The 26,143-nt window shown below is 43.3% G+C and overlaps 2 protein-coding genes across 4 annotated transcripts in view; both read right to left on the reverse strand.

Moving 5' to 3' along the window:
- Positions 1-296: 296 nt before the first annotated feature.
- LOC128874658 (polycomb group RING finger protein 3) lies at positions 297-3,008 on the reverse strand. 2 transcript variants are annotated; one of them, XM_054119587.1, is made up of 5 exons: positions 2,869-3,008; positions 2,169-2,462; positions 1,954-2,099; positions 1,728-1,871; positions 297-1,648 (listed from the first exon to the last, which is right to left on the reverse strand). In XM_054119587.1, exons 2-5 carry the CDS (start codon positions 2,443-2,445, stop codon positions 1,523-1,525), a joined length of 693 nt encoding a protein of 230 aa, XP_053975562.1. In that variant the 5' UTR covers positions 2,446-2,462; positions 2,869-3,008; the 3' UTR covers positions 297-1,522. The 2 variants fall into 2 exon arrangements, with proteins under 2 accessions (XP_053975562.1, XP_053975561.1); XM_054119586.1 differs by having other exon boundaries at positions 2,791-3,000.
- A 422-nt stretch (positions 3,009-3,430) lies between these two features.
- LOC128874950 (fibroblast growth factor receptor homolog 1-like) overlaps positions 3,431-26,143 on the reverse strand; it is a 63,720-nt gene continuing 41,007 nt past the window's right edge. For both annotated transcript variants that reach the window (XM_054120157.1, XM_054120158.1), the window contains exons 3-11: positions 11,185-11,544; positions 10,465-10,857; positions 8,845-9,032; positions 8,158-8,293; positions 7,423-7,911; positions 6,832-7,330; positions 6,078-6,218; positions 5,890-5,995; positions 3,431-5,607 (exon numbers count right to left, since the gene is read on the reverse strand). In XM_054120157.1, coding sequence (XP_053976132.1) covers positions 5,500-5,607; positions 5,890-5,995; positions 6,078-6,218; positions 6,832-7,330; positions 7,423-7,911; positions 8,158-8,293; positions 8,845-9,032; positions 10,465-10,857; positions 11,185-11,544 — 2,420 coding nt within the window. In that variant the 3' untranslated portion in view covers positions 3,431-5,499. The remainder of the gene's footprint in view (positions 5,608-5,889; positions 5,996-6,077; positions 6,219-6,831; positions 7,331-7,422; positions 7,912-8,157; positions 8,294-8,844; positions 9,033-10,464; positions 10,858-11,184; positions 11,545-26,143) is intronic.

Genomic DNA, 26,143 nt, shown 5'->3' on the forward strand with positions numbered 1-26,143 from the left:
GAAATTAATATTCTGGTGGCGTCCCGACTTGGCATCAATTTGGCAACTACGTGAAGTTAGATAATCAATCAACGTTTTACGAATTTTTGGTGGTGGTTGATGTTTATCTTTAGTCGCCTCGGAACGCTTGTCGTTTAAACAAATTTTTATAATATTTAAATAAATACGATCAATCTGAAGTATGTAACATTCACGAAATGTCAGCTTCGATTATTTGCGATACATGGACTTCGAGTTTCGCAAGCGCGGCGCTTTTAAAATCTTAATTAGTTCCTCGAACAATGACATCAGATTAATACTGTACAAAACATATTTATTTAATAATTTATGGAGATACACACATAGTGTACAACGTACAAGCCCTAGCATTCATGAAATGCTGCTACTTTGTAAAGTCGATTTCATTTCATTTCCCTAGAATATTTATATACAATCACACGGTTGATTTTTTTTTTCGCTTTACACTGTCCGATGAAACAAGTTCATTTACTACAAAGCGATAAATGCCCCGCGTTCCGCTCAACACGTCGTTGTTCTTATCAAATCCATCGAGAAAATATGTCACATCTGATAAAATTCTTTTGTAGCCCGGTATTGAGTGAAATTCGGGGCCGAATTAGAATGTGTACAGTGCGTAAACATACAAAGTTAAAGAGGCCTAGATCCACGCGCCTAGGCCCGGTATTCTCTTTCTTTCTTTCTTTCTTTTTTTCCTCATTCGTCTAATACAAAGCCGCGTCTATGCGCAATGTTATCAGAATTCTGTCAAAAATATTCTATATACAATCAGGGTACGTATCAAAACAATTCACGTCTTAGGATTACGAAGAGAAGGGCGACTTTGTTCCGTTTTCGATTACCGTAAAAGTAATAAACCTTCATCCATGAAAGACACTAGCCGGCATTCTCGTGTTTCGGAACAAAGAATGCTTGAAATATTTACTCAAACTAGATGTTACAGAACACGCAATGTTATGCCACGTCGCTGTGATGAGATGCAACGTTGCAACTAAAATGTTTATTAAACACGCTCCGCGACACTTAGCGAGATGGAAATGTCCTTTTCTCGTGTCGCGTCGCGTTCTTGGTCTACTTATACGCTACACATTACACAAATCTATAATCGTTAAAAGTAACGCACCGAATTCGAAGTGTCGAGTTAATGTAACCCACGTGAAACGGTATGCAAAACGATTCGAAACCCTAACTACGAACGGAATAAAAAGTTAATCGAGCGTATAAATGATGGAATCCCTATTTTTACACGTACGTTGTGCTAATGACTATTGGTATTCCGGTTAAGATGATTCGGTAGAAAGATGTAAGTCTAAAGCCATTTCCCCCTCCTTTTTTTCTTTTCGCGAGAAGATTCTCCGATTCGAAATACAATTTCAAATTCTTGCTGCGAACACAGGAATAAGTACTACAACGGGCAATACACGAATAGAACTAGGAAACATATAAAGTAGGTACAGATTTCTTTGTGATTTTTCATCGCGTATCGAACATAGAAATATTAGTCTTAAATGTCTATTCGTGGTCTATATTGTAGCCTCAAAGGTGGGTCCCGGAACCTCCATCTTGTTACATAAACAAATTTTAACGTATGGTCCTTACCTAAGAGTTCGTCATTGCACAAAATATCAATCTGTAATTAACGTATCGATTAAGTACAACAGTTGGAACACGACAAATTCGAATACGACGGAAATATAGGGCTTACTTACATCTCGATATTTTTCCATCCCGTTTAGGACTTTCTTGGCAATAAACTTTTTCAAATGCGTAATAGTCGCTTGGGCAGAGCACCTAATGAATCTTCTTTTCAAAGTCTTTAAATTTGTATTTACACACTCCAAACAGACGTTAACCTAAAAAAGAAACGTTTACCAATTAGTTTTGTGAAATCAGATTTAACACCTCAAGGTGATAAAGGTTCTCAATTATTTATACCTGTTCGTCTGCACGATGGTAGTCAGATTCTGCATGCGTATCTGCTCCTGATTTTTCTTCTTCGACTTCCCCGGCATTTGGTAGAACATCCTTTGGACAAGGTAAACCTCGTGCTCTGTAAAATTCCCTTTCCCTTTTAATTTCATCTGAAACAAAATATGATGGATTCATCATTCGTACTCTCCATTGTCTGAGGTATCAACGAATTTACTAACTCTCTTGTAGATCAGGAACTAATTTGTATACGATATCTTGCATAGTTCTGTCGAAGCTTATGTACTGAAGGGGGTGCGACTGATGTATCACTATTTGGCATGTCGGACAGGTATGTTTCTCCTCCAAATGTTTCACTAGGCAGCTTTTGCAAAATGTGTGTAAGCATTCGGTAACAGTGGTGGCATCTATCAAATAGCCTCTGCATATCTTGCACGTTATGTGACTATTCAGTGTTTTCAATTTGATTCTTCTCTCCATGGCACTGGTAATCACCATTTAATATATGTTGTTACCTATGACAACACACATAGATACAACAACGTTACAGAGTCTCTAAATTACTCCAAAATTATTGCATATTGTAACTCGGGGCACGAAACGAAAATTCACCATTTAAATTCAGTGTTTTTACTCGCAAAAATTGTCAGATAATTAGTGACAAGAGTACAGATAATGTATTGGAGATAAGGGTCAGGACCCTGTTGTATTCGAATTCGATAAAAATTCATCGCGCTGTCGCGTAGTTCGACGTGTTTTTTAATTGGCGAGGAACGAAACGAGATAATTGGGGAAAAGAAAGAGATTTGGCCTTTCAGAAAAAGTGGGTTATCGAATTCTAACCTGAGCGTCGAGTGTAGCACACAACGGCAACTGTCACTGGTGCTATTCGCCAGGTAATTTCGTGTAAACGGTACGCACCATCCTTCGCATCTTCTGTCGTTGAATCGAAGCTAAGTGGAAGAATAGAAAATTAAAACGTTCCACTAAAAACTTGGTAAAAACAACTTAGTGTAAATGTGGCTGATGACAACAAAACGAACTGATCTCAGCGCCATCGGTTCGCTGTTTAGTCAACTTTTCTGTGGACACGCGGTTTCGTGACTAATGGTGGGGGTTTTGACATCCTCTTTCGATCAATCATGCTATTAAGTAGGCTTGTTTAATCATTTATATTCATTAAATGTCCCATGTATCCCGTTTTTATACGCCGGGATCCAATCGATTTCGATTTACGGGTACTCGGGGTGATTTTGGTAATTGGATTATCGAAGGACTCGATGCGTGTTAATGTTATCCGATTATTCGAACTATCGATCATTTGTTAATGAAATATTTAAGCGGATCGTCGAGTGTCTATAGAATTTAGAGTATAAAAAAAATTGAACGATAAAGTTCTAGATGTAGGTCGATTAATTTAAAAAAATTAAGCTTTTTTAAATACAAAGCTACTGAAAATTAGAGTAAAAAACAACGTGCATCAAGTGATGTGGGTTCGAATGATTTATTCGAGACGAAACTCACGTTACAATAATAATCCAATATTTACGCAGAAACTATACATACATTCTACCTTGGTAAATGCTGGTTTACTGGCTACCTTTAGGTGCTGGGTAACAAAAAAGAAAAGAAAATGAAACTTTTAAATAAACAAGTCGGGGGGCGCTATATACAAAAATCTCCGGTCGACGAGATATATATATATTTTTTTTTTTGCTTTATATACTCTTCCTCGATCGTCGTATCGCACATATTTTACATAATCGCTTAGAGTCGCTGGATCTGAAAGTATACAAAAGAAATGGGATCCTAGAGGTACGGCCTAAGTAACAATATACAGAAAATAAATTATCTACCGCTAAGCACCTCTCTCGCATGCACCATTTATACATCCGTTGCTTGTACATCAACGTGGACGATATGTGATCGGATTTTGTTCGCGTGAAAAATGCTCTCGTTGTGTCGGTACGAAATTACGCGTTATTCGAATTTTATATTTGGAAACACGAAAGTTTTGTTCTTGTGGGAGGAGCAACTGCGATGGGAACGCCTCCTGACTCCGCCCAGACAGGCTCCGCCCACACGGGACAGAATTTTCGCGGTCCATACTGTACATGAATATGTTCTTCATCGCCAACGAGCGCGCGTGTCGTTGGAGCATCAAAACGTCGTTACCTGCCCGAGTTTCTTTATTTTTATTCAATCTTTACCCTATATATACATAACACGTCTCGCCAATCTATCAATTACTTTCAATTTTACGCAGAAATCCCACTGGAGTAGTATTGTAAATTTAGATTTAGTTGTATTTATAGATCGGAATTCGTATTTTAATATTCAAAAATAAGAATCAGACGAAACCGTGGCTCGCGATCTCTCTTACAATCTAACGATATCCTCTTCTTACAGAGACGGAAATAAGCTTAGAAAATACGCGGATGCGAAACTCGCGGTCGTTGTCCACTCGAGTGCGTTCACATGAGAAACGCCAACATATACACTCGCCTATAAAAATAATAAATATTTCTCGCCCTCGAGGATTTCTTCAAACTAATCCTTCGAATAAATGCTCCAGGACTAAAAGTATGCATTATTTTTATCGTTTGATAGGCATTTACTACCAACAGTTTATACATATTTATCGTTTAACTATGTTACAGTGAAACGTACAAGGTTTCATCAATTGACTAGTTATAAACACGTTTGTATCGAGATAAATTCGTCCCGTTTCCTCCACACACACACACACACACACACACACACACCCTCCCCCCCTCCCCCTTTTTACAACAAAGCCCTGACACGGAGCTCCCCGTTCACTTCTCCCCAAGGCACTTATCAATGGCACGGTGATAACATGTACAAAAATTGGACGACATTAAAAAGGACACTTCCACACCTCGTCGAGGCGTTCGTTGCTGATCGAACAAGCCACGAAACCTGAGAAACGTACAAAAATATCCGGGAACAATAACGTTCCAATACTGAGGGATCGTCTGAACCAGGCCTGTCCAATTGGGCCAATATAAGAGGCTCGGTAAAAATGTACCGAAATCAGAAAGTTCGGAGTGCAAAGGGTTAAAGCTCGCCTCGTTCTCGAAAGCATGGTTCAGTACCACTTAACGAACTCCTGGAAAAATGCTCCGTTGGCCAACGCGTTAAACAAGCCTGGTCCTTACAGTCGACGACGATCGCATCGTTCTGAACCTCGGCTCCCCAGTGTATCAACGACACAGGGAAATAAATACAGCGTCTTCTCGTTGACGAAATCGGTCTTCTCGAACTCCTCCGGAGTCGCTTTCCAATCGACAGTTATTTTCATCGCCTTTGTACCTTAACTCTAGAGAATACGCGCTAACAGGTCAATACTGATTTATATTATTTGGCGTGCTCGCTGGGTCAGTCGATCCACCTCCGTACACCAGCGTTCCATTTCTTCGTTCCTCGATCGCCTCTTCTTCGTTTTCGTTCGTCGTTCCTCCTGGGCGTTCGTGTTCTGATATGAATCGTACACGTTCATCGGCGAAGACCAATTTTCCTCGGGGTTTCGGTTCACAGCAAGTAAGGGAACTTCTCCTCGCCCTCGTCGTCAGACGCGTCGCTAGACTCCTGGCTGGACGGCGGTGTGTCCAGCTGAGGAAGACCGAGGTCCAGGTATTCCTGAAATTGGTGAAAGATACTCGTGAAAATTTCATCGTTCAATGAAAATTTTATTTCGGTGGATTTCTGATTTAAAAATGACCCGTTTTACAAGTTCATTTTGAACCTTAAACAATATATCACTTACTTTTTATGGTAAAACATTACAAACTCTTTTTGAACCGATCTGTTCATTTATGATATTTTCAGCTATTTTATGTTGGTAAATTTCTAAACTAAAAATGACGATCGTAACACCGTGACCTATGATGTGCTATTGCGAGAATAGAAGAGAGATCTCACCTCGTTCGCAGTGATCGTTAGTATCCTATCAAGATCTTCGACCAGCTCCCCGAACATCGGCCTCTCGTTAGGCTGATAGCTCCAGCAGTCCCTCATCAGCATGTATCTGTAACGATTGAATCGTTTGGATTATCATACGGCAGTTAATCAACGATACAGGAACCCCGTGATTCTGAAAGTGCACTTACATTTCGATGGAGCAACACGGTGGCTTTTCCATTCGATGACCAGTTCTCAGCAACTGGAACAACTTCTCCACGGATGGTACGGATGGATAGGGCGTGCCACCCAGTGTCATGATCTCCCACAACAGAATTCCGTACGACCATCTGAAACGTTACCAAAAATAGAGTTACTTCAAACTTGAGGGACGTTTCTGAATAATGTAGGAGTTTCGTTCTAAGATGGTGCTAATAAGACTGATGACGATTTCATTATGAAGGTCTAACAGGCTCACATTAGAGAACCTAGCTGTAGAAGATTTCAGCAGGAGGAACTTCAAACTTGAGGGACGTTTCTGAATAATCCAAGAGTTTCACTCTACAATGGTGCTAATAAGACTGATGACGATTTCATTATGAAGGTCTAACAGGCTCACATTAGAGAACCTAGCTGTAGAAGATTTCAGCAGGAGAAACTTCAAACTTGAGGGACGTTTCTGAATAATCCAAGAGTTTCACTCTACAATGGTGCTAATAAGACTGATGATGATTTCATTATGAAGGTCTAACAGGCTCGCATTAGAGAACCTAGCTGTAGAAGCTAGGTTTCAGCTAGGTTTCAGCTAGGTTTCAGCCTGCTTTCAGCAGGAGAGATTTCTAAATAACATGGAACCTCGTAACAAGAGAGCACCATCGTGCTATCGCAACAATGGAAGTTGATCCCATTCGAAAATTTCTCTCAAGAAAAAACCAATCATATTATCGAACAAGAAACACTCACACGTCGGACTGAGTGGTGTACACCCGATGGAACAGAGCCTCAGGCGCCATCCACTTAACAGGCAGTCGTCCGTCTGTGGTTTTCCTGTAGTAGTCGTGGCAGTGAATGTCCCTGGCAAGACCGAAGTCAGCGATTTTCAGGACGTATTCGTCGCTGACGAGCACGTTCCTGGCGGCCAGATCCCTGTGGATGCATCTTCTGCTCGCCAAGTACTCCATCCCCCTGGCCACTTGGTACGCGAACGACACCAGATCCTTCTGCGTCAGGGTCTTTTTCTCCTTGGGCTCCTGGCCAATCGTTGGCTCGTATCCGGATGATGGTCTGTGGTCTCGAAGGAAATCCCTCAGATTTCCATGCGGAGCAAACTCCACAACAACATAAAGAGGTCCACCTTGAGTACAGGCGCCCAAGAGGTTGATAATGTTCACGTGCTTGCCAATCATCTTCATCATCTCCATTTCGGACACCAAGTCCATCATCTCCGCGTCCGTGTGACCCTCTGCAACAAGTTTATAGTTGAGCCGAGGTCATTTAGACATTTCTAAGCGAATCAGTGTGCCAGTCAACGTGTCAAAGGACCTGGAAACATACCTTTCAACATCTTCACCGCCACCACGCTGGGAATTCCAGGTTTCCCAGTGTTGGTCTGCGCCCTGATGACTTTGCCGAACGCCCCTTCGCCCAGGGTATTCCCGAGAGACAAATGCTCCCTGGGCAGCTCCCAGGCGCTGTCCACGGGAAGCTCGTACTCGGATATGCTCCCACCGTTGCTGTCCTCCGCCGCCACGGTCGACTTTTGCTTCTCGATCTTCACCACGGGCATCAGCAACGGTTCCTGCACGTTCTGCGCGTTCACCAGGTTCTGCTTCTCGACGATCACCTTCTTCGTCCATTGCGTCACTACCGCGGCCCTCGCGGTCTCGATCGCCAGCAGCTTCTTCATCTTCTCCCGCTTCAGCCGATGGAAGATGTAGATGACCACCACCACGCCCACGGCGAAGAAGATGAACAGCACCGCGGCCAAAACGTTCACCAGGATCTGTGGCTTCGCTGGAATCGGCACCCTGGGATCCTCCAGAGCTGTTCGAAATAAAACATGTACATTGAAATGGTATTTAGGAGAAAATTCTCGTAGGAGCAACTTGGAAGTTATACGGGACGCGACACTAGCGCCACTTTCCCGATGCGGTCATCAAGGGAACCTCGAGGCTTGCACTCTCTCGGTATTTATTTTTGCGACTTCATCAAAGTCCAAGAGTTTCATTAAAATTCATTTCCGATGCTTTACTTTCGGAATTAATTTTTTTTAGCTCTTCCAGTACTCACATTCTACCACTCGAAGATAGGCGCTGCTGAACGTTTCACCCAGGGTGTTCTGGGCGATGCAGGTGTACCATCCCTCGTCCTTCTCGGTCACGTTGTATAATTCCAGCACCTCTGGATTGGGCACGTCCCTGCCATCCTGCGAAACGTCGACGGTCGAACGTGTCAAATAAATTTAAATGCCGGGGCCACCGATGAAAGAAAGCTAATGCAACGTAGAGGAACGCAGAGTTGGCACGTCTGTGCAGAGGAAGGAGTTATATACAGACATGTAGACAGAGTAAGTTTGAGCAAAATCTATTGGTTGCCAAGGTTGTTTACAAGACCAATCGATTATGCTCAGGCTGGACTTGTATCGACAGGGACTTCACCGAGTGGGACTGCGTTTATGTGACTTTAATTAATCACCAGACTGCGGATCTTTGCAAGCGTACCAACAAAAATTCAACTTAGATTTATTTCACTCTGCAAACACTTTACTTTCGATATCTTTTTATTTTCCCATAAATGCATAAAAATCCGCAGTCCATTGATCATGCGACTACCTCAAGCTGGGAACGAGTAAGTCCTCGAAGTCCGCCGTATCGATAAACGAAGAACGCAAAACGGAGTTCGAGTCGTCGACGGGAGAAGCGTGAAAAAGCGAAAGCTCTAGTTATCGTGCAGTTTGAACTGTTTCTACGTGCCCACCTTGACCTCCACCCGGAAACTGTGATTGGTTTTGTTGACAGTGTCGAAAGAAGTGTGATAACCGTGATACCATTCGAGGTGACGATGCGCGTCCGAGAGCACCTCGCAGGTCATCGTTGCGTTGGTTCCGATCAGGACGGTGGCGTTTCTCGGCGCTCTGGTCAGTATCGGTCGGTGTTTCACGCTCTCTACAGGAAAAAATAGACCCAACCACCGTTTCTTTACCAAGCTCCAGAATTAGATCAGAGAAGAAAGTGCGAGAACGTCGCTTGGAACCATATTCGTTCACCTTGCAGAAGGCTCTAGGAGTTAGAGCTGAAGGAGTTAGATAAGATCTCTCGGATACACCTCGGGCCACCACCTCGGAGATCTTATCAACGCGTTGACTGCCACACACGAGGGATCCTCGCCGAGGAATTAAATAAACGAATTCTGAAGGTGAGGTGTTCAGAAAAGTTAATCTGGATAGAATTGCTAAATTCTAAAGACCCGTTTCTGATCGTATAAAAAAGATATTTAGCCTCGTAGGAATTTTATTCCGGCAGTCAACGAGTTAAAAGTAGAACTACACGTTCGAACGTGATTCCAAGGGATCCCGTTGAACACGTCGGAAAGAATCACGAGGAGACCTGCACCTTGGAGGATCATTAAAAACAGATAAGTTAAGAACACCATAAAGATCGAGGAGGTCCCGCGAAGCAGCACACCTGAAAATTTGTAAGAATAGAAGTGCCCTCCGGAGCTCCTCCACCATCGTTAGTCACTGTTAAATCGATAAAAGCACGCCACAAGTCACCAGAAGTCACCAGAGTGCCAGAATCTAAGTTGTTCACGGCTAAGAACGCTCTCGGCGACAAACGTTCGTCGAAAGAAACGGGAACCTCCACCACCGAACAGTAACGAGCCGCTGTACCTGGACCAAGATCCCCTTTGGAGACTTCTCCTTGTCGCCTGGATACTCGGGGACCCTAAACCACTGCATGTACGGCTCGAGATCGGACACGATCGAACACGTAAAGTTCACGGAGCTGTTCAGCAGCGCGGTCACGTTCTTCGGGAACTCGTCCTTGATGTACGGCTTGTGTGGGAAACGCTCTACAGATTCACCAAGTCACGTGGTTTTAATGCACCTCTGCCGAAGATCCATAGGGGTGTCGCGAGATGTCGGGTTGTAACACGTGAAACATCAACCGGGGAATGTTCTATGTTCGTGGATACGTGGTCACTTTTCAGAGTGAAAAGAAGGGTCGACATAGACCTCTGCACTCTGAATTTTCAAGTATTGAAGAATAAATAACGCAAAGTAGAGTTCGAATCGACAACAGAAAAAGTATGAAAAAAAAAGAAACTGTAATCTTTCTAATTTTGTCGAATCTCTCTCGACATAGAATCGCAAAGGGTCGAACAGAAGCAGTTGGCTACTCAAGAACATCGCCATCTACTAGCTGCATCACTTGGCTCACGTGTTACAACCCGATACCTTCGTCTGTGTAGATAAAATCTCGACAATTTTCTTCAAGGTCTCGCAAGGTCTCGTTCAAGGTACCACTACGGTTAACCGTTCGGAAACGATGGAATTCGTTGTGGCAGGTTATAGTTTAGACATGGTGAGACACTCACCGACGATCTCGACCTTGGTGGTGCGATTGATGCAACCCAAGTAATTGCACACCACGCAGGTGTAATTCCCGCTGTCTTCGGGCACGAGATCCTCCACTCTGAAGGTCCACTTGCTGACGAGGTACGTCCCGAGCATTCTTTTCGGCTCCTCGTTGTTCTTCAGCCAGGTGATGTTCGGCCTTGGATTGCCAAGACTGGGACACCTCAGGCGCAGCATGTTCCCTGCCGGTTTCACGACCACGTTTGGCATCTCGATGCTCTTGTTGAACGAGGGAGCTCCGTCCGGGGCCGTGTTGTTGTGCTCGCCAGCTGTTTCGTTGTCGCTCTTTTCGTTGTCGGCGTCGTTGTCCGCGGCGTCGCTCTCCAAGTGCAGCGATCGGGTCTCTGGCAAATCTGGAAAACGGATTTGGACGTTGGTAATTTTATTTGGACACAGATACAATTTTTATTATGGAATTAGGAAGAAAATTTAGGAGAAGCGACTTGGAAGTTATACAGGGCGCGACACTAGCGCCACTCTCCCGAACCCTCTCGAATTAATTATTTCTACCGTGACACTTTTTTCCATCGTTTCCATATTTCACGTGGAATTAAATTGAATAGTGCATGAAACAAGTGTGTACAATCCATACATTTCTTATAAGAAGAGCATAAAAAAATTTGAAAATAGGTATTTGATTAGTTGCAGTAGCGTTAGCGTTGAATCATAGGGATACTGACTTCTGGCTTCGATTTCCAGTTCGTTCGTTTCTTCCTCGGCTCGATGAGCACCAAGGGTACTTCCCAGTTTGTCGACCTCGTGCTGGTAGCCGTCGTTTTGCAACGAGTCGATTCGTATCGTCACGTTCCTCCATTCTATGGTCGTGTTCGATTCGACGCGACAACCGTACAGGCTCGCGTCTTCGGGTGCGACATACTTGAACCTCAGGGACTGCTTCATCAGCCGTATTCTGGGCGTTGACGGCCGGAATATTTCGTCGTCCTTGTACCAGGTCGTATCTCCGTTGGAGTTTGACGAGCATCGCAAGGTGAGCTTCTCACCGACCGGCACCACCACGACGTCGGGATGATGATTCAGATCTGTGACAGAAATTAGGGACGTTTTATATGGCGACAGGAACCATGTTTCCTTCGAGTGATAAAAAAACGAAACAATTTACTTCAGGGGCTCTTTTGTGTCAATTTTATTTTATCTCGCGAAGATTTCTTACTCTTTTAAAGAAAAAAGAATACCGAGGTCAAGAAGTGTCGAGGATATTTCCCGAGATGGCTCTGATCGGATCGTCGACAAGTGCTGCCGTCTACTCGGCGCACCTAAATCTTCTTTCTTATTCCCTTTTTGTTTTTTTACCGTAGAAACGTTGTCAATTCACATGGTGAATTCAAGAAGAAGTGGTATTATTTATATAATAATATCTAAATACTGAATCTTAAATAACGAATAATAACAACAATGTCGATCTTATTTTATCTTGCAGAGATTCGTTGCTGTTGCGAAAAGAAAATGAAACCGAGCCCAGGAATATTAATAATGGTAATAATATTTGAAGTTCTACAGCACTCGAAGACCCAACAGAGAAATACTGGAGTATCAACTTAATCGAAGAGTGCCAGGGCTTTAATCGAACCTCGACGCTCGAAAAATTGAATCGTACCACGCATTTCCTTTGCGCAATCTCGCGAGCGGGTATCGTAACCATGATTCGCGGAAGAATCGAATTAGAAGATGCAGACACTTGCCAAGCGGCGGCTGTTACAATTTATCTTCGTAAAGCCTGTGTTCAGGAAGCGCGTAGTATATTATTGTTCTGCGTCAGTGGTAAACGATAAGAGGGAAAACCAGTCTGTAGAAAATAAATCGTCGATATTATTGTTCGAACGATAATGCTACTCAAACATCGCACATCGATATTATCGCACGAATATTTTAACACGCAATCGAATACTCGAATTGCCGAATGTGAGTGTACCGATGAAATGCTTCAGCAATCAGTCACCTAAACAATGTTCGCACAAAAGTTCGAGTCTCGTTTCCAGCTCCACCCGTTTCAAATTTATATTTCCAATCGAACAAACCGCGACACGTGCGACGAACGCCCATGGGCGTTCGTTTCATTCGGTTAAAAGCGTGAAACAAAAACAACGACCAGATTTCCGCGCGCGAGCTCATCGAAAGACTTAACGCGACCGGACGAATCCGCTCGATAATTTTATCCTTCCACCAAAGAAAACCTCGAAGCTAATCGCTTCCAGTTTATCAAAACAGCTCGAAAGCGGGGGACTCGAATCGTTTCTCGCCAAGTGCGCGATCGAGCGATCGCTGCTCGACCTTGAGCACCGAGGCATTCGATCCAGCGAAAAGGAAAGCACGAAACTTGGCTCCGTCTGCGAACGCGTCGCACGGTACTCCCCTTTTCGCGAAAATCGCGTCCCTCTGACCGAGGAAACTCGTTTTCCGTCCATTCATGAAGTCCGCTCGGTAGGTGTCGCGGATTGGACGCCGGCCAGAAACGCATAGCGACACTGTCCCTTCCGACGTTCCATCTGGAACCGTCTGAGCCCCCTTCCTAGGTCGATTCGCCTCTTCCCCGTCGTCAGAATGCGTCTGACTAAATTTAGAGGACCGTAGAGAGGGTGTCTCCTCTCGTCTCCTTACGACTCGAGCCGTGATTACGGTTTCGAACGCTTCCTTTCGGGTTGTTTTGATATTCTGATATTATCGAAAGCGGAGGAGCTCGTACTGTGCCTCCTGGAGGTGTGCCATTGTACCAGTTAATAGGGAAAAGAGTGACCGTTTCGACGGAGGGATCTTTGCATGATAAAGCGTTCCACTCTCGAAGAGCAGTTTTCTCAATGGAAGCTACAAATCAAATTTTATTTTGGATTCTCTGTAAGCTGGTTTCGACATACATACTGGCTGCGACGATTAATTTTAAGAGCTGAGTGTCGATGAAAACGGACCTGGATAGAATTCGTCAATTTTCACGAGAATACAAAAATAAGTAATACGTCGAACGTTAGGTTCCAGAGTTTGTAATTGTTTCGAGAGAAAATTTTAGTCACGCAGACTTTGTAGAATAACAATTTTTTCATATGACAATTTTTCACGTAGAATCACCCTCTGTATAATTTGTAACGGTTCATCGAGTGAGTTTAGTTCTAATTATTTTCAACCTCTTTACTCTGGGATAAATAAATCCCTCGCACCTGCAACTTGCAGCCAGCCCGCGAATTTTGTATATTTAGCGTAACAAATTGGTCCGTTGGTAACATCAGTCGCGTTTCCTCTTGGTAACCCTAATTGCCTCCTCACAGAGCGTCTTTTGTTCCTCGAAGACGTTGGCAATCTCGCGAAAATTTGTCGAACGGGGACGAGCTGGTTAAAAATCTATGGCAGCCGTCCCAGAACCAACGGCTCGCCGTTTTCCGTAATAACAGCAGCGAAGAAGCTCCCGCGTATCATCCAATCGGGGCGAATTCCGTTTCGCCCACGATATCCGGGACTTCCCCCGAGGATCGCGCGAGCGAGACCTTTAATTCCCATCTTGGTCTCCCTCGGTGTTGGTCTCTTTTGCCTCGTCTTTAAACATCCTCGAACCGCGTTCGCGGGCCACAAATGACTGATTGTCCTAAGAGCACACTCGACGGAAGTCGATCGAGTTTATTGTCTCTCGCTGCGAGTTCCGTTCCCGCTTCTTTTTTCGGACACGTCACGTGCCCCGTTCCTCGACGCTTCCAACATCGTCGAATCGAACCTCGCGCAAACAACTCTCCGGTTCGATCAACATCCAGTTCCTCCCGATTCGTTGTATCGCTTCGTACGAAATTTTACGAATCGAAAGGAGAATTTCATTCGATAGAAGTGATCGTTATTTTAATTTTTACTGAATTTTCGTTGCTTTTTCCAGAGTGGCGATAACGGAACGGACAAATAAGGCTGTCGAGGACGATCCAGCGACGATTCTCGAAATATCGACGCTTCGAGCCGAAGTTCGATTTCTGAGTATGACATCACGTGGGCCATCTGCCTCGATCCATCCGCCGCGGCGTGGATATAGAAATAATAATCAAGATGTATTCGTGGTGAAGGTATCGTGGCGCAATTCATATTCTTCTAATGAAAACGTTCGTTTTCGTTTCGTCTCTATCCTTAGTTGGGATTTATTACGGACATTTATTTATCGAATAATTGGTGTAGGATGTAAACGAGTAGGTTTAAGTGTAAGACTTTAGCAAGTTGATAACATTCTACTCGATCGAATAGATTGAATATCTGATTACTATAAAATTATATAAAATATCAACTACGAAGTACACGTTACACTGCTTAGAAGATGAGACGTACTTTTCTTTGAGTCTCGATCCATCGTCAGTATTCATAAACATATGTCTTTGCATAAATATTCGTAATTGGATCGTGACAAATATTATACACTGTCGATCAGACATAAATTAATTCGATATTTACACATTTCTAAACTATTTTATGGGAGGGATACACTGGAAAATGAACGTATTGCGTACTCTTCCGAAAATGGAGTCCCGTTCAGATCAAATTTGAACAGATCTCGGGCGTAAACAGGTAGACCGCGCCATCCCTAAATGCATTTGCGTTCCCCTGCGCGCTTTGATGGCCACGACAAAGAGAAAATAGGAGAGAAAAAGCCGACCCGCCGCGGGATGGCGCGAGACACGAGTAAATAAACGTGGAAGCTCGGTCGCGTTGTCAAACGAGGGAGATTCATGCGGCCGCCATTAGCTAATGGCTAATGCTCCCCGAATGGGACGACTGGTGCATTCTCACGTCCCATTTGCTCCGTTTGGTTTCGGACTTGCTTCCTGCAACCGTCGCGCGATCAACTCGAGGAACATTAATTAATCGCGGTTCTAGAAATTAAAAGGAGGTCGAAGTACACTCGAAATTGTAAATGATTTGTTGTAGCAATTTTTCATTCGAAGCTGAGAGAAACCAGTTCTAATCCGTACGAATCAAATTCGACAAATCTCTGTCGCCCGTAACCGTAACTCAGTTTTACTGCTTCGTTCTCGAACGCGTTACGCCGCAAGTTGCTATTGGAAAAAACATAATCGACGAATTCTCAGCTGTTATTAATGATTTACGTACCCCGTGGGATTAGAAGAACCTAACCCAGTCCAGAGCCAGTCCAATTAATCGGCGCAGTCCAGCGGTATCTGGGACAGTCGCCGTAGTAATTTACGATGGACAGTTTGCACCTTATTTAGCAGAAGCACTCCGGCCATATTTTAAGCTGAATTGTTCGGTACAATTATCCGAGCCACGGGTGTGAAAGCGACTGATAACATTGTGGTATAAAGGAGCGATCGCGAGGGGCATTAATTCCATCCAATAAATCTCTTCATCGTTTGGAAAAGGCGTTCGAGAACTTGGAGCGGTTCCGCGCCGCGGGTTTATCGGGAATAGCACGCGCCGCTCGTAAATTAATGGCGAACTGTTCGACGTTATGTTTCCGCGTAGCGCCGTGACCCGTTCTGAAAATATTTTCTGAAGTCTCGTCCGACTTAAGACAGAAGAGTCATCTTTGGAATTATTGGGAGAAAGAGCGACATTCGGTTCTCCAAATCGTTAAAGATGATAATATGAGAATTATTCACGGATGAACTGAGAAAACGGAGGTGAAATGAAAATAGAAGAGGAGTTATTATCTCCCGAGACCTACTCCAATCTCAAACGAAATTGTCTTTGACATTTTTGGAAGAAAGAACGACAATTAGTTTTCGAAATTGTTAAAGATGATAATATGAGAATTATTCACAGATGAACTGAAAAAATGGAGAAGAGGAGATATTATCTCCCGAGACCTACTCCAATCTCAAACAAAATTGTCTTTGACATTTTTGGAAGAAAGAGCGACAATTAGTTTTCGAAATTGTTAAAGATAACGATACCAGAATTATTCACAGATGAACTGAGAAAACGGAGGTGAAATGAAAATAGAAGCGGAGTTATTATCTACGTATATCAATCACAGTATTTTTCCGGGCGAATGTTGCCCACGAAGACGGAGAACCGATGCAGGTGCAGACTAGCAGAAGACGGATTACTCAGCCAGAGCTTTGCACGGGAACGGAACGTGCCAAAAATATTCCATGTGCTTGGCCATTCGCAATCGTTCTCAACAATCGTGGTACACGTGTCGTCCGCCGCTGTCCGACTATGTAGTCGCGCGGATCTCCATTATTTATTACCCGTGTCCGTGGATCTCGTAGAAAGCTTGTCCGAACGTGTATACGAATCCGAATACTGTAAAACGACCCAGAAGTCTCAAACTCCATCCCCAGGGCCGCGACGATTAAAAAGAAAGGCGAAGCTCCAACATCGAACCAACAAGTTATCGATTAGACGTGGATCGTGGAGAATATATGTTAGGGAATTTAAATTTTGGGATATTCGAACGTTCGTATACGCTTCGTGAATGATTCAACGCGAATGATTTACGTTCCACGTAAAATAGTTTTATATGTAATTGAAGAAAGTGTCTGCGAGTGTAAGCAATGTATGAATTATATGCACTTGTTGTTTCGTGCGCTATTCGATTTAGTTCCACGTAAAATATTTTTGCGTTTTATCGAGACAAGTGTGGTTAAAACTAATCATCTGCCATATCACGATAGAAATAATTCATTTGAAAGGGTGCAAGCCTCGAGGTTCCATTGATGGTTATATTAGGAAAGCGGCGCTAGTGTCGCGCCCCGGTATAACTTCCAAGTTGCTTCTCCCGAGTTTTCTCCCTAATTTCATGAAACTAAAATTCGTAACAAATCCAAGGACCACCCATTGCATCCCAAAATGTAATCTCTGACTTCTCTCCAGGTTCCTCCCACTGGGAACTCTCTGATTCGATCTAACCCAGCCTTAAATCCAAAAACTTAGCTTCAAACCCATCGACTTCGAATCCGCCAATAATCGTCGGCTTCCGTCGCGCGAGCTCACCGCGAATCGGAAAGCCAGCAAAGGAGTAAACCCGTTTCAGAAATAGATGCGTTTCTGATAAACACGGATTACGTTCACGCGTCTCGCGTCAGCCGCCGCATGCGCGCGTCTCGGTTCACGGTGTATTCGAGGAGATTAACGACAGCTTGGCTAGGAACTAGCATAGACGACCGGATTAAACCGAGTCGTTCGTCACGGCGTGTCGACGAAAATGGATTCGTAGTTCGACGCGGTCCGCGGACGATCGCCGGCCATCGGTTCTCATTACTCGGAGGAAGTGTCGCGCGAAAGGGACTCCTTCGTCCGAACCTTGCCTCCGAGACGCAGTGATTAACGAGGGTCTTAATGGCGGTAACTCGGCGAATTGGAGCCAGCTAGCTGGCTCGGCCGCTCTATCGATCCAGCGGTTCCGTATCCGGAACGTTCAACGTTTATTTCAATGGCCGATTGTTGTCTTCTTTTCGTAAAAGTGGGCTGTGGCCAAGAATACCTCTCGCCCTGCGTGTAAATAATAACGCGACCGGTTGTTTTAACTTCATTAAAATAGTTCGCCAGTGTATACCTCTACCCGACGGCACGGTGGCGCGTAACGGAATCCTATGCCATTTCTAAACATAGCGTAGGAGTGCCTGGGAATCGTAGGGTTAGCGTAAACCGTATCGATTTTGATTGTTTCTTTTGCGCGCCAACCGGCAACAGTCCGCTACCCGTAGCATTTCGATGTAGCGAATCGATGTACGGTGAAACAGCGTTTACGTGGAATTGTGGAGGACAAACAGTTCGTTTAGTAGATTCTAGTTTGTATTGTCGTTGCTAGACTGTGGATTATATGCGTTTACGATGGGCATATACGTGTTAGACACATGTTAGATGTAACTAAACGGTACGTGCACTTGCGCAAAATGACGATATTGTTATATTAATGGTAGAATATGTTCAATAAACACAATAATAAACGCTTATTCGAGAATAAAATTAATTTAATCGTAAATCACGAAACAACGAGTGTTTTGTTCAAGCTCATTTCTGGAATAGACAGTAGTAGCCAAAACAGTGTAGTTTACACTCCCATCCTGGAGCTCAGCGTTTGCAAAGCTTTTTCTCGTTCAAGGATGCTCGGAGGACGGGATGCCCCGATCCGTGGTGTTTCAGTTTCTGGGAATGAGCCAAGAACCCGTGGCAAGCTTGACCACGGCCAAAGCTGGCGAAGCTTAATTACGATTGTCTGGTCGTCAACGGAGGCAGCCAGGCGAGCGTTCCATACGCTCATTAAGATAGCAGCCGGTCTTGAGCGCTGTCCCTTAATCCCTCGAAAGGGATCATCCTTTTTAAGGTATAATTATGCAGGCGGAGCGAGTTGGTCGTTTTGTGCCTCTCCAACGGAGTTGAATCTCTCCGGCCGTCAAACCGTTGAACGTTTCTATCTGTCAGCTCGTGGTACCCCTTAGGCTTTCTTCTCTCTCCCTCGGCGCTGTTGTTTTATATCAAACAACGGACCCTTGGTGGAATCTTAATTAGAACGTTCGAGAAACGTCTCGGTGAACGGGATACGCTTGGTGTGTCCCTATCTGTGGCTACTAATAGATGCATCTTGGGAACTGTTTGCCATGGTGGCGCAGACCCACGCGTGAAAAGGGTACCATAACCGGGACACCTGTTGCGACGGTTTTCTTTTACGTGGCGTCCGGGTGACCTTGATTCCTTTGTGTTCCCTCGAGTGTTTAGTTTCTTTCGTCAAGTATTTACCTCTCGACCTGAATCAATTTATAGAGTCGAGTTGGAGCACCAGCCATAAAATGCGAGATATCTCCACTACCGTGGCGTTAACGATAAATTCATACGAGATAAAAGTTGTTGCAAAATATATTTAGAAACTTTTCTGTCCCACGGAAATTTTCGATCAGGTCGATACTAACCGAGATATTATTGGTTATTGTTCGCTTTACTTGGATAACATTGACTAATAATTTTAATATGTCTCACTCTTATCGGGCATTATCGATAGTCCGTTGTTTATCAAGTGAGAGGTGGATGATTCAGACAATGACTACTAAACTCGAGGATTATTTATAGAGAAACGTTGCGCTCGTAATCCATCTGCAGTGGGACTAATATATCATTCATTGCGTCCACGTGTAGACAACAATTTCGTCGCTAAGATAAGCCAACGATCTCGGTCCACAAAGACAAACAATGCCACGGAAAGATTGCAAAATCGAGTCGTGTTATTTTTACAGACAGTTCGCGCGATCCGAGAACTTAATTCTCCTAAATCCCTAGGCGATACATCGTCGTTTGGAAACGTAGAAAATTGTTTCGTCAAAGGTACAAAAGGTATAAGCTACTCGAGGAAAGACAAAACCGTGCGATCGTTCTAATATCGAGTTTCCGCTACGTGGACTTAATAGGGGCTTTGGAATCCACCTGGTGCGTCGAGTAATCCTCGAATCAACTGAATTAGAACTTAATTGCCTCGTGTTGAAATGCAGAGAGTTAAAACGCAGATGTTGACATACGAAGGAAGATAAATCAACGGAAACTGAATCGTCTGTATATCTCGTTGAAAATGTTTTACGCTCGATTGTATTAGATTTAATTTATTCCACATCGAGGGATCCTCGACACAATTTAATTAGAACGAATTGTGTCACGTTGAGATGCCTACAGAAAATGAAAAAATAAATATCGATCAACGAAGGAAGCCAAATCAACGGAATCTGAATTATCTACATCTCGTTGAAAATGTTTCGCGCTCAATTGCATTAGATTTCATTTATTCCAGCCCAAATATTAATTTCAATAACGTGCTTATCTACAAAGAATGACCACGCACGATTAACGATTAAATGGTGGCTAATAGAATTGTATCGCGTCCCGACATAGAAAATCGTTTCATCACGAAGATAAGCGGCGACTGATCCCCTTGTTCCGCCAGGGGAAAAAAGTAGAGCCGCGAGAGGGTTCGTGGTATCATGTTCCCGCTTTGTAGAATTAATACCGTGCGTTGAAATCCGGTACATCGGCTCGTTGAACGCGAGAAAGACCTCTGGATCGTATCGTCGGATTAAGAATCGAAAATGAGATCTAGCAGCGCGGGGATCGGCGTAATCTGAAACCTCGCGGGGTCGTCGAATTCGATCGCCCTCGCGGTAAGCTCGTACCTCTTTGTCTGCGGAGTCAACGTGAAAAATGGGACGAGCCCGGACGAATTAATCTGGCTACTGTACGGAATGTTAGCCGACAACGAGCGCGAGTCAAGCGTTCGTTCGATAGCGCGTTTATATTCCGGAGACTTCGATGCGCGGCATCGAGACGGACGACGACGACGACGACGTTTCCACGCGGCCAATTTTCTTTACAATCCTCGCGTATGCAACGTAGGTTGTTTCGAGATAGTCCAAACATGTAGTTGGAAACCTTTGTAGTTTTACTGTTCTCGCACACGTCCGTGACGAATTGATACGAACGTGTACGCATACATTCGCGACAATCGGGAAACGATTGTGGCGTACTTTGGCTTCCGTAATCGCTGACCACGAAGAGGGGGAGAGAAACAAACGTACGGGGAAACGTGGCCTGTTCTCGGTTCGTTAGGCTATTCGTGAACGAACCAGGTTGCCTCGAAGTCGGTTGACTCTGGAAATAGCCAGTGTAGATTATAACGAGCCTATCGGAGAGGTACTTATGGGACAGTTCGATGATTTATGTCCCTTTAACTACGTCTTCCTTTAATAACTTGGCACCCTGAGTCTTCGGCTACTCGCACAATGGAATTATTACACTGCGGTTTTTGTCCACTTACGACATGGATGCGTCAAATATGTATAATGTTTGTCGAATATATTCTACAATTATTATAACGATGCCATTTCATTTTGCACTAGTGCTCATACCTTTTGGTTATGTCTAACGTGTGCTGATTATATTAGTTCATATCATAGATATATAAAATCTGCAGTCTATTTATGATTCATGTATATTGTACATATTCTACGATTAATAATAATAATAATATTGTTATTTCATTACGCATGGATGACATACCTTTTGGTTTTGTCTAACGTGTGTTTATTAGATTAGTTCATATCATACATACATAAGATCTGCAGTCTATTTATAATTCATGTATATTGAACATATTCTACGATTAATAATAATAATAATATTGTTATTTTATTATGCATGGATGACATACCTTTTGGTTATGTCTAACGTGTGCTTATTATATTAGTTTATATCATAGATACATAAAATCCGAAATCTAGTTAGGTTTAAATAAACGGGGGATGATAGACACCATAGATAGTAACCCTAATCGAGATGCCAGAAATCGGTTCGAGACGAGAGCTAACGGGGTCGTTTGGCGAATTTACTTTCCGGCAAATAAATTTATTGATAACGGGCCGAAATGCCAAGCGTTGCGACGATATATGTGTATTATTATGATTGAGCTCAATTGTCCAATTGCCCGGTCATTGAATGCCATATGTACAGCCGGGCTCGCCCGTTATTAGCAAAACCGTCGATGATATTCTCAACCCCGTCGACCGCGTTTCCACGCCGTCGTTCGACCGGCGTCACCTCGATCACACGCCGAAATGAGAACCCCTGCCAATCTTTTGTCTATTAAATGTATTCAACAGGGTAATAGCGGCTGATATTACCAATTGGACAATGAAAGAGATGGCGATTTGCCACGGGGGGGATTCGCCAGAGCGCAAGCGAAGATTTCGTCAGGGACCTCGACGATCTTGCGACTGAAACACGCTCTCGCGCAGCAGGGTCACGGAAAAACAATGAGAAAAATCAAGTGCACCATCTTTTATTCACGATCGATATTTTTCGAATTGCACACAGTAGACAATTTTTAATTAAAACTGCTGTCAAATCGTACGGACGATTTTTCGGAAATAATTGGTGAAATATCAGTTTTTTGAAAATCGTACAAGGAGGCTTTTCTTTGGAGAATCGAATCTTCTACAAAAAATGTTGTATACTGTTGGAGTATACGACGAAAATCAATCGACATGCTGGACGCGTGAAAGGATGTTTATATAAACAATTCTCCCAACGAATGAACACGTGCGTTAACGAGTGGTCCGTTTGTCAGGACTAATCGTAGTCCCTGCGACTGAATTTTTCATCCATTCGGTTCTTTGAAAAATTTCGTCCCTCGTTATTGATCAAATTTAACAAAGTCTATTTGATTTAATACAAGGTGAAACATTTATTTAATTACCAATCACCGATATACGTGTACAAATTCTTCATAAAATCAATATTTTTGCAGTTTTTTTTTTTTAACATATCCGAAATTTTAAAAATTAGTTTCTACCGAATAACTCGTGAGATTTTAGTTTTGAATTTAGTTTTGAATTTAGTTTTGAATTTAGTTTCGCAATTTACGATTACAACACGGTACGTTGAATAATTCGTGTAAATAAATGATGAGTCTTTATCTTGTATCGTTTTGTAATTTCGTCTTGTAATTACACGGCACGTAGAATCCGTGATTTATGCCATTTATGGGTTTATAAGACTCCTCCGAAAGTCTCAGGTAGTTTATATGGTGGCCAGTCGGGCACAATGGCTGCGTTCCGCTGTTTGTACGCAGACGCACGTGTGCAATTGCCGGAAATTCCGACGGAACGTCGGTAGCCAGCATTGTCAGCGAAATACCGTTTAGAGAAAGCGTTTAATGCGAGAGGCCTCCGGGATCTGTTCGCCAGATGTTTGGCCCCACGTTTTCCGTAGATGGCCGCGTTAAATTCGACTTTGACCGTCTTCCCGGAAAAACCATATTTCCATTGTGCCGCGGGAACCCTAATGGGAGGAACTGTAACGGCGGCTTACGTCAGCGCGTCATTTTCTCGATGGAAACTTCCTCGATCGATTTTAATAGCTATTCTGTATGCTCTATAATTGTATATATATATAAAATGAATACAAAATTCTGCGTAAAATGAGTTTCGTAGAAATCGTTCTGCGATCACGCATCGATCAAGATATCGTTTTATAATTTAGATGGAAACAGGGATTTCGTTTCTACACGCGTTTCGAAATAAACAATTCCGGGAATCGCGAGCATCCAATTTTAATGTCTCGGTAGAAACGCGACAGCTGCGAGTCATTCCGTGATTTCGAATCGATCAAGATACCAGAAATTTAGAATTTCGGTACGAGATTATTAATTGTGATTGGAGCCTGTTTAATCTACCGATTAAATAGTATCATCGATAATGGATCCGCGGTCGTGACATCACGATCGATTTTAGTGACCGACGACGCGTTTGCGCGATAGTAATTTGCTCGATAATTAATTTTGTCGTCGAAAAATATTTACCGACCGCCTCGGTGGTTACTCGCGTCCCGAGCTGTTTAAAATAACTCGGGTCGGTATCCCTGGAAGGGGCAGCGGCATTTTTGCGTTCGGAGTTCGTCAAACTTTCAAAAATATTCCCCATAAAGGATCGTCGATTTTTCTGCCAAGCTGGGATCTCGTAAATGGAATTCTCATCGGTACCTCCCCCGAAAAGGTTGCTCTTTTATTTTTGTCTGGCTTCTATCCTTCGGCTTTGGGCGCGTTTTAAAAATACTCGATTCGCCCACGAATCGTCTGTCTAGCGATCTGCCACTTCTGGATATCGAGAACCTTAAGGCACTCGTCGCTATTTTTTTTTCTTTGCTAGACTAATAGTCGTGAAACTTCCTACGAGACGAAAATTTTATTTTTAGATAACTAAAAGTGTCGTAATAATTTATTTATGAATTTAAAAAAAAGTATCAGCTTACAGGGGACGATGAGACGAAACTTTTTTGTATTTACGATTTATTCACACGACGTTTAGTATCGGAGATAAAAATTGAAAACTTAGAAGACCTTTTCCCTGAAATTCAATTTTTTTGCGACGAACTTCAAACTTTTCAATTTTTATTTCCGAAACTAACCGTCCTATGAATAAACTGTAAATATAAAAAAGTTTCGTCTCATCATCCCCTGTAAGCTGATATTTTTTAAAAATTGATTCAACGAATATATACGCCCCTGGCAGTCAAATTCAATTTCTTCAAATTTCTTTCCACCCTTCTAGCTCCTCAATTTTCTAATCACCACGCGATTAATCGTACCTAACGATCGCACTTGCACCAATTATTTATGCGAAAGGCGCCACACCTAATCGAATCGTACCATCGACCCGCGTGAGAAGACTGCGCGCGACTGGCGATAAGCCAAGATCGAAATGTGTAGAAACAAAGGGAGCCTGTTATGGGGGTCCTGTCGTTGGCATTTTAAGGCGTAGATTTCTCGAAATTCCAGCGCGTAGCCGCGGCGACACTTGTGCCAAACGAGTTCCCGTTGTCTCTCACCGTGTTCCAACGATCGGGAACTTTGGCGACGGAGAGACGACCCGAAGAGAAAAGCGCCGTTGAAAGAAACGCTCGAGGATAATTGCCAACCCTTACGGTCTCGTTTCCCTTTGTGTCCCATTCAAACAAGGTGGTTTCTTTCTGGGTGTTTCCAGGCTCTAACGAGGGGATTATTTTAATCTCTAATTTTACCCTTTTGGGAACTTCAAAAATTGCGTCACTGCTCCGGGTCAGGAATGACCCAATACACTGGAGCGACAATAATTTACGAGTTACGGTTCTTCGATTGTTTCTCGGGGGGAATTATTAACTCGATATTTTTATTTCATTATTTCTCTAAGATTATTTCTCCAAGATTTTTAATTCGACACTGGAAAAAGATTGTATTTCTTATTGTGCGTGCCAAGACTGTCTTGGAAAGTAACGAATCAAATAAAAAATACTCGAGCAGACAGAAGTTGTACGATAGGGTTTTTTACGATCGAGTTTCGTCGTTGTTTATTACTCCGAATCTTCGCAAGCTTTTCCTGCCAACCCCTTCTGCCCCGACGATATTTTCCTCCCACGTTCCATCCATTCCGCGCTCGTAACTTTCGTTTTGACGGCATCGTTCGCCTTTTTGCCAACGAAAATATCGCGCACGACTTTCCTTTGCATATCTATGCTCCGATCTAGCGTTTCCCAAACTGTACTCCTCAAAAACATAAACGAACGAAAAATCGTTCCGCTAATTCACTCCGCCGTCTTATGTTTACACTTTTTTTAAGACTTTGCAACGGTACTCTTACGTATTACTTTCTTTTTTTCAAGATTTTACAGTATTATTTGCACGTTCCTTGCGATTAGAATCTCACTTGTGAACGGTGAACATTTATGAAGATTTATGCGTGAGTAGAGAAAAAGAAATGATTTAAAATTAAAATTAAACCGTACCACGAGTTGAAACAGTTTGGGAAACGCTGGCCGAGGTCGAAGCACGTGCTGAACGCGTCCTCTCTCTCCCTGTCGTTTCCCTTCTGCTTCCCCGAAGTTCACGAGAATCTCGACCGCGGGAGCAGAAAAATTTAGCACCGTCGAACGGATGAGGAAGATGCGCCGAAAGTAGACGTTTCTGATGCTAAACTCGAAAAAGGATCCTCGACTTCCTTGGTTCTTTTTTTTTTAGACAAGACAAACCGCGACACGACGATCGTCGTTCCAACGATTCTAATTTCGAGGACACTTCTAGCTTCTCTCGTTTACTCGGAATCAATTATGAACCTCATATAAATTCAATTCAATTATGAACCTTATATAAATTCAATGAAATTATAAACATCATGTAGATTCAATTCAATT

Source organism: Hylaeus volcanicus, chromosome 4 (assembly GCF_026283585.1).
Source record: "Hylaeus volcanicus isolate JK05 chromosome 4, UHH_iyHylVolc1.0_haploid, whole genome shotgun sequence".
NCBI lineage: Eukaryota > Metazoa > Arthropoda > Insecta > Hymenoptera > Colletidae > Hylaeus > Hylaeus volcanicus.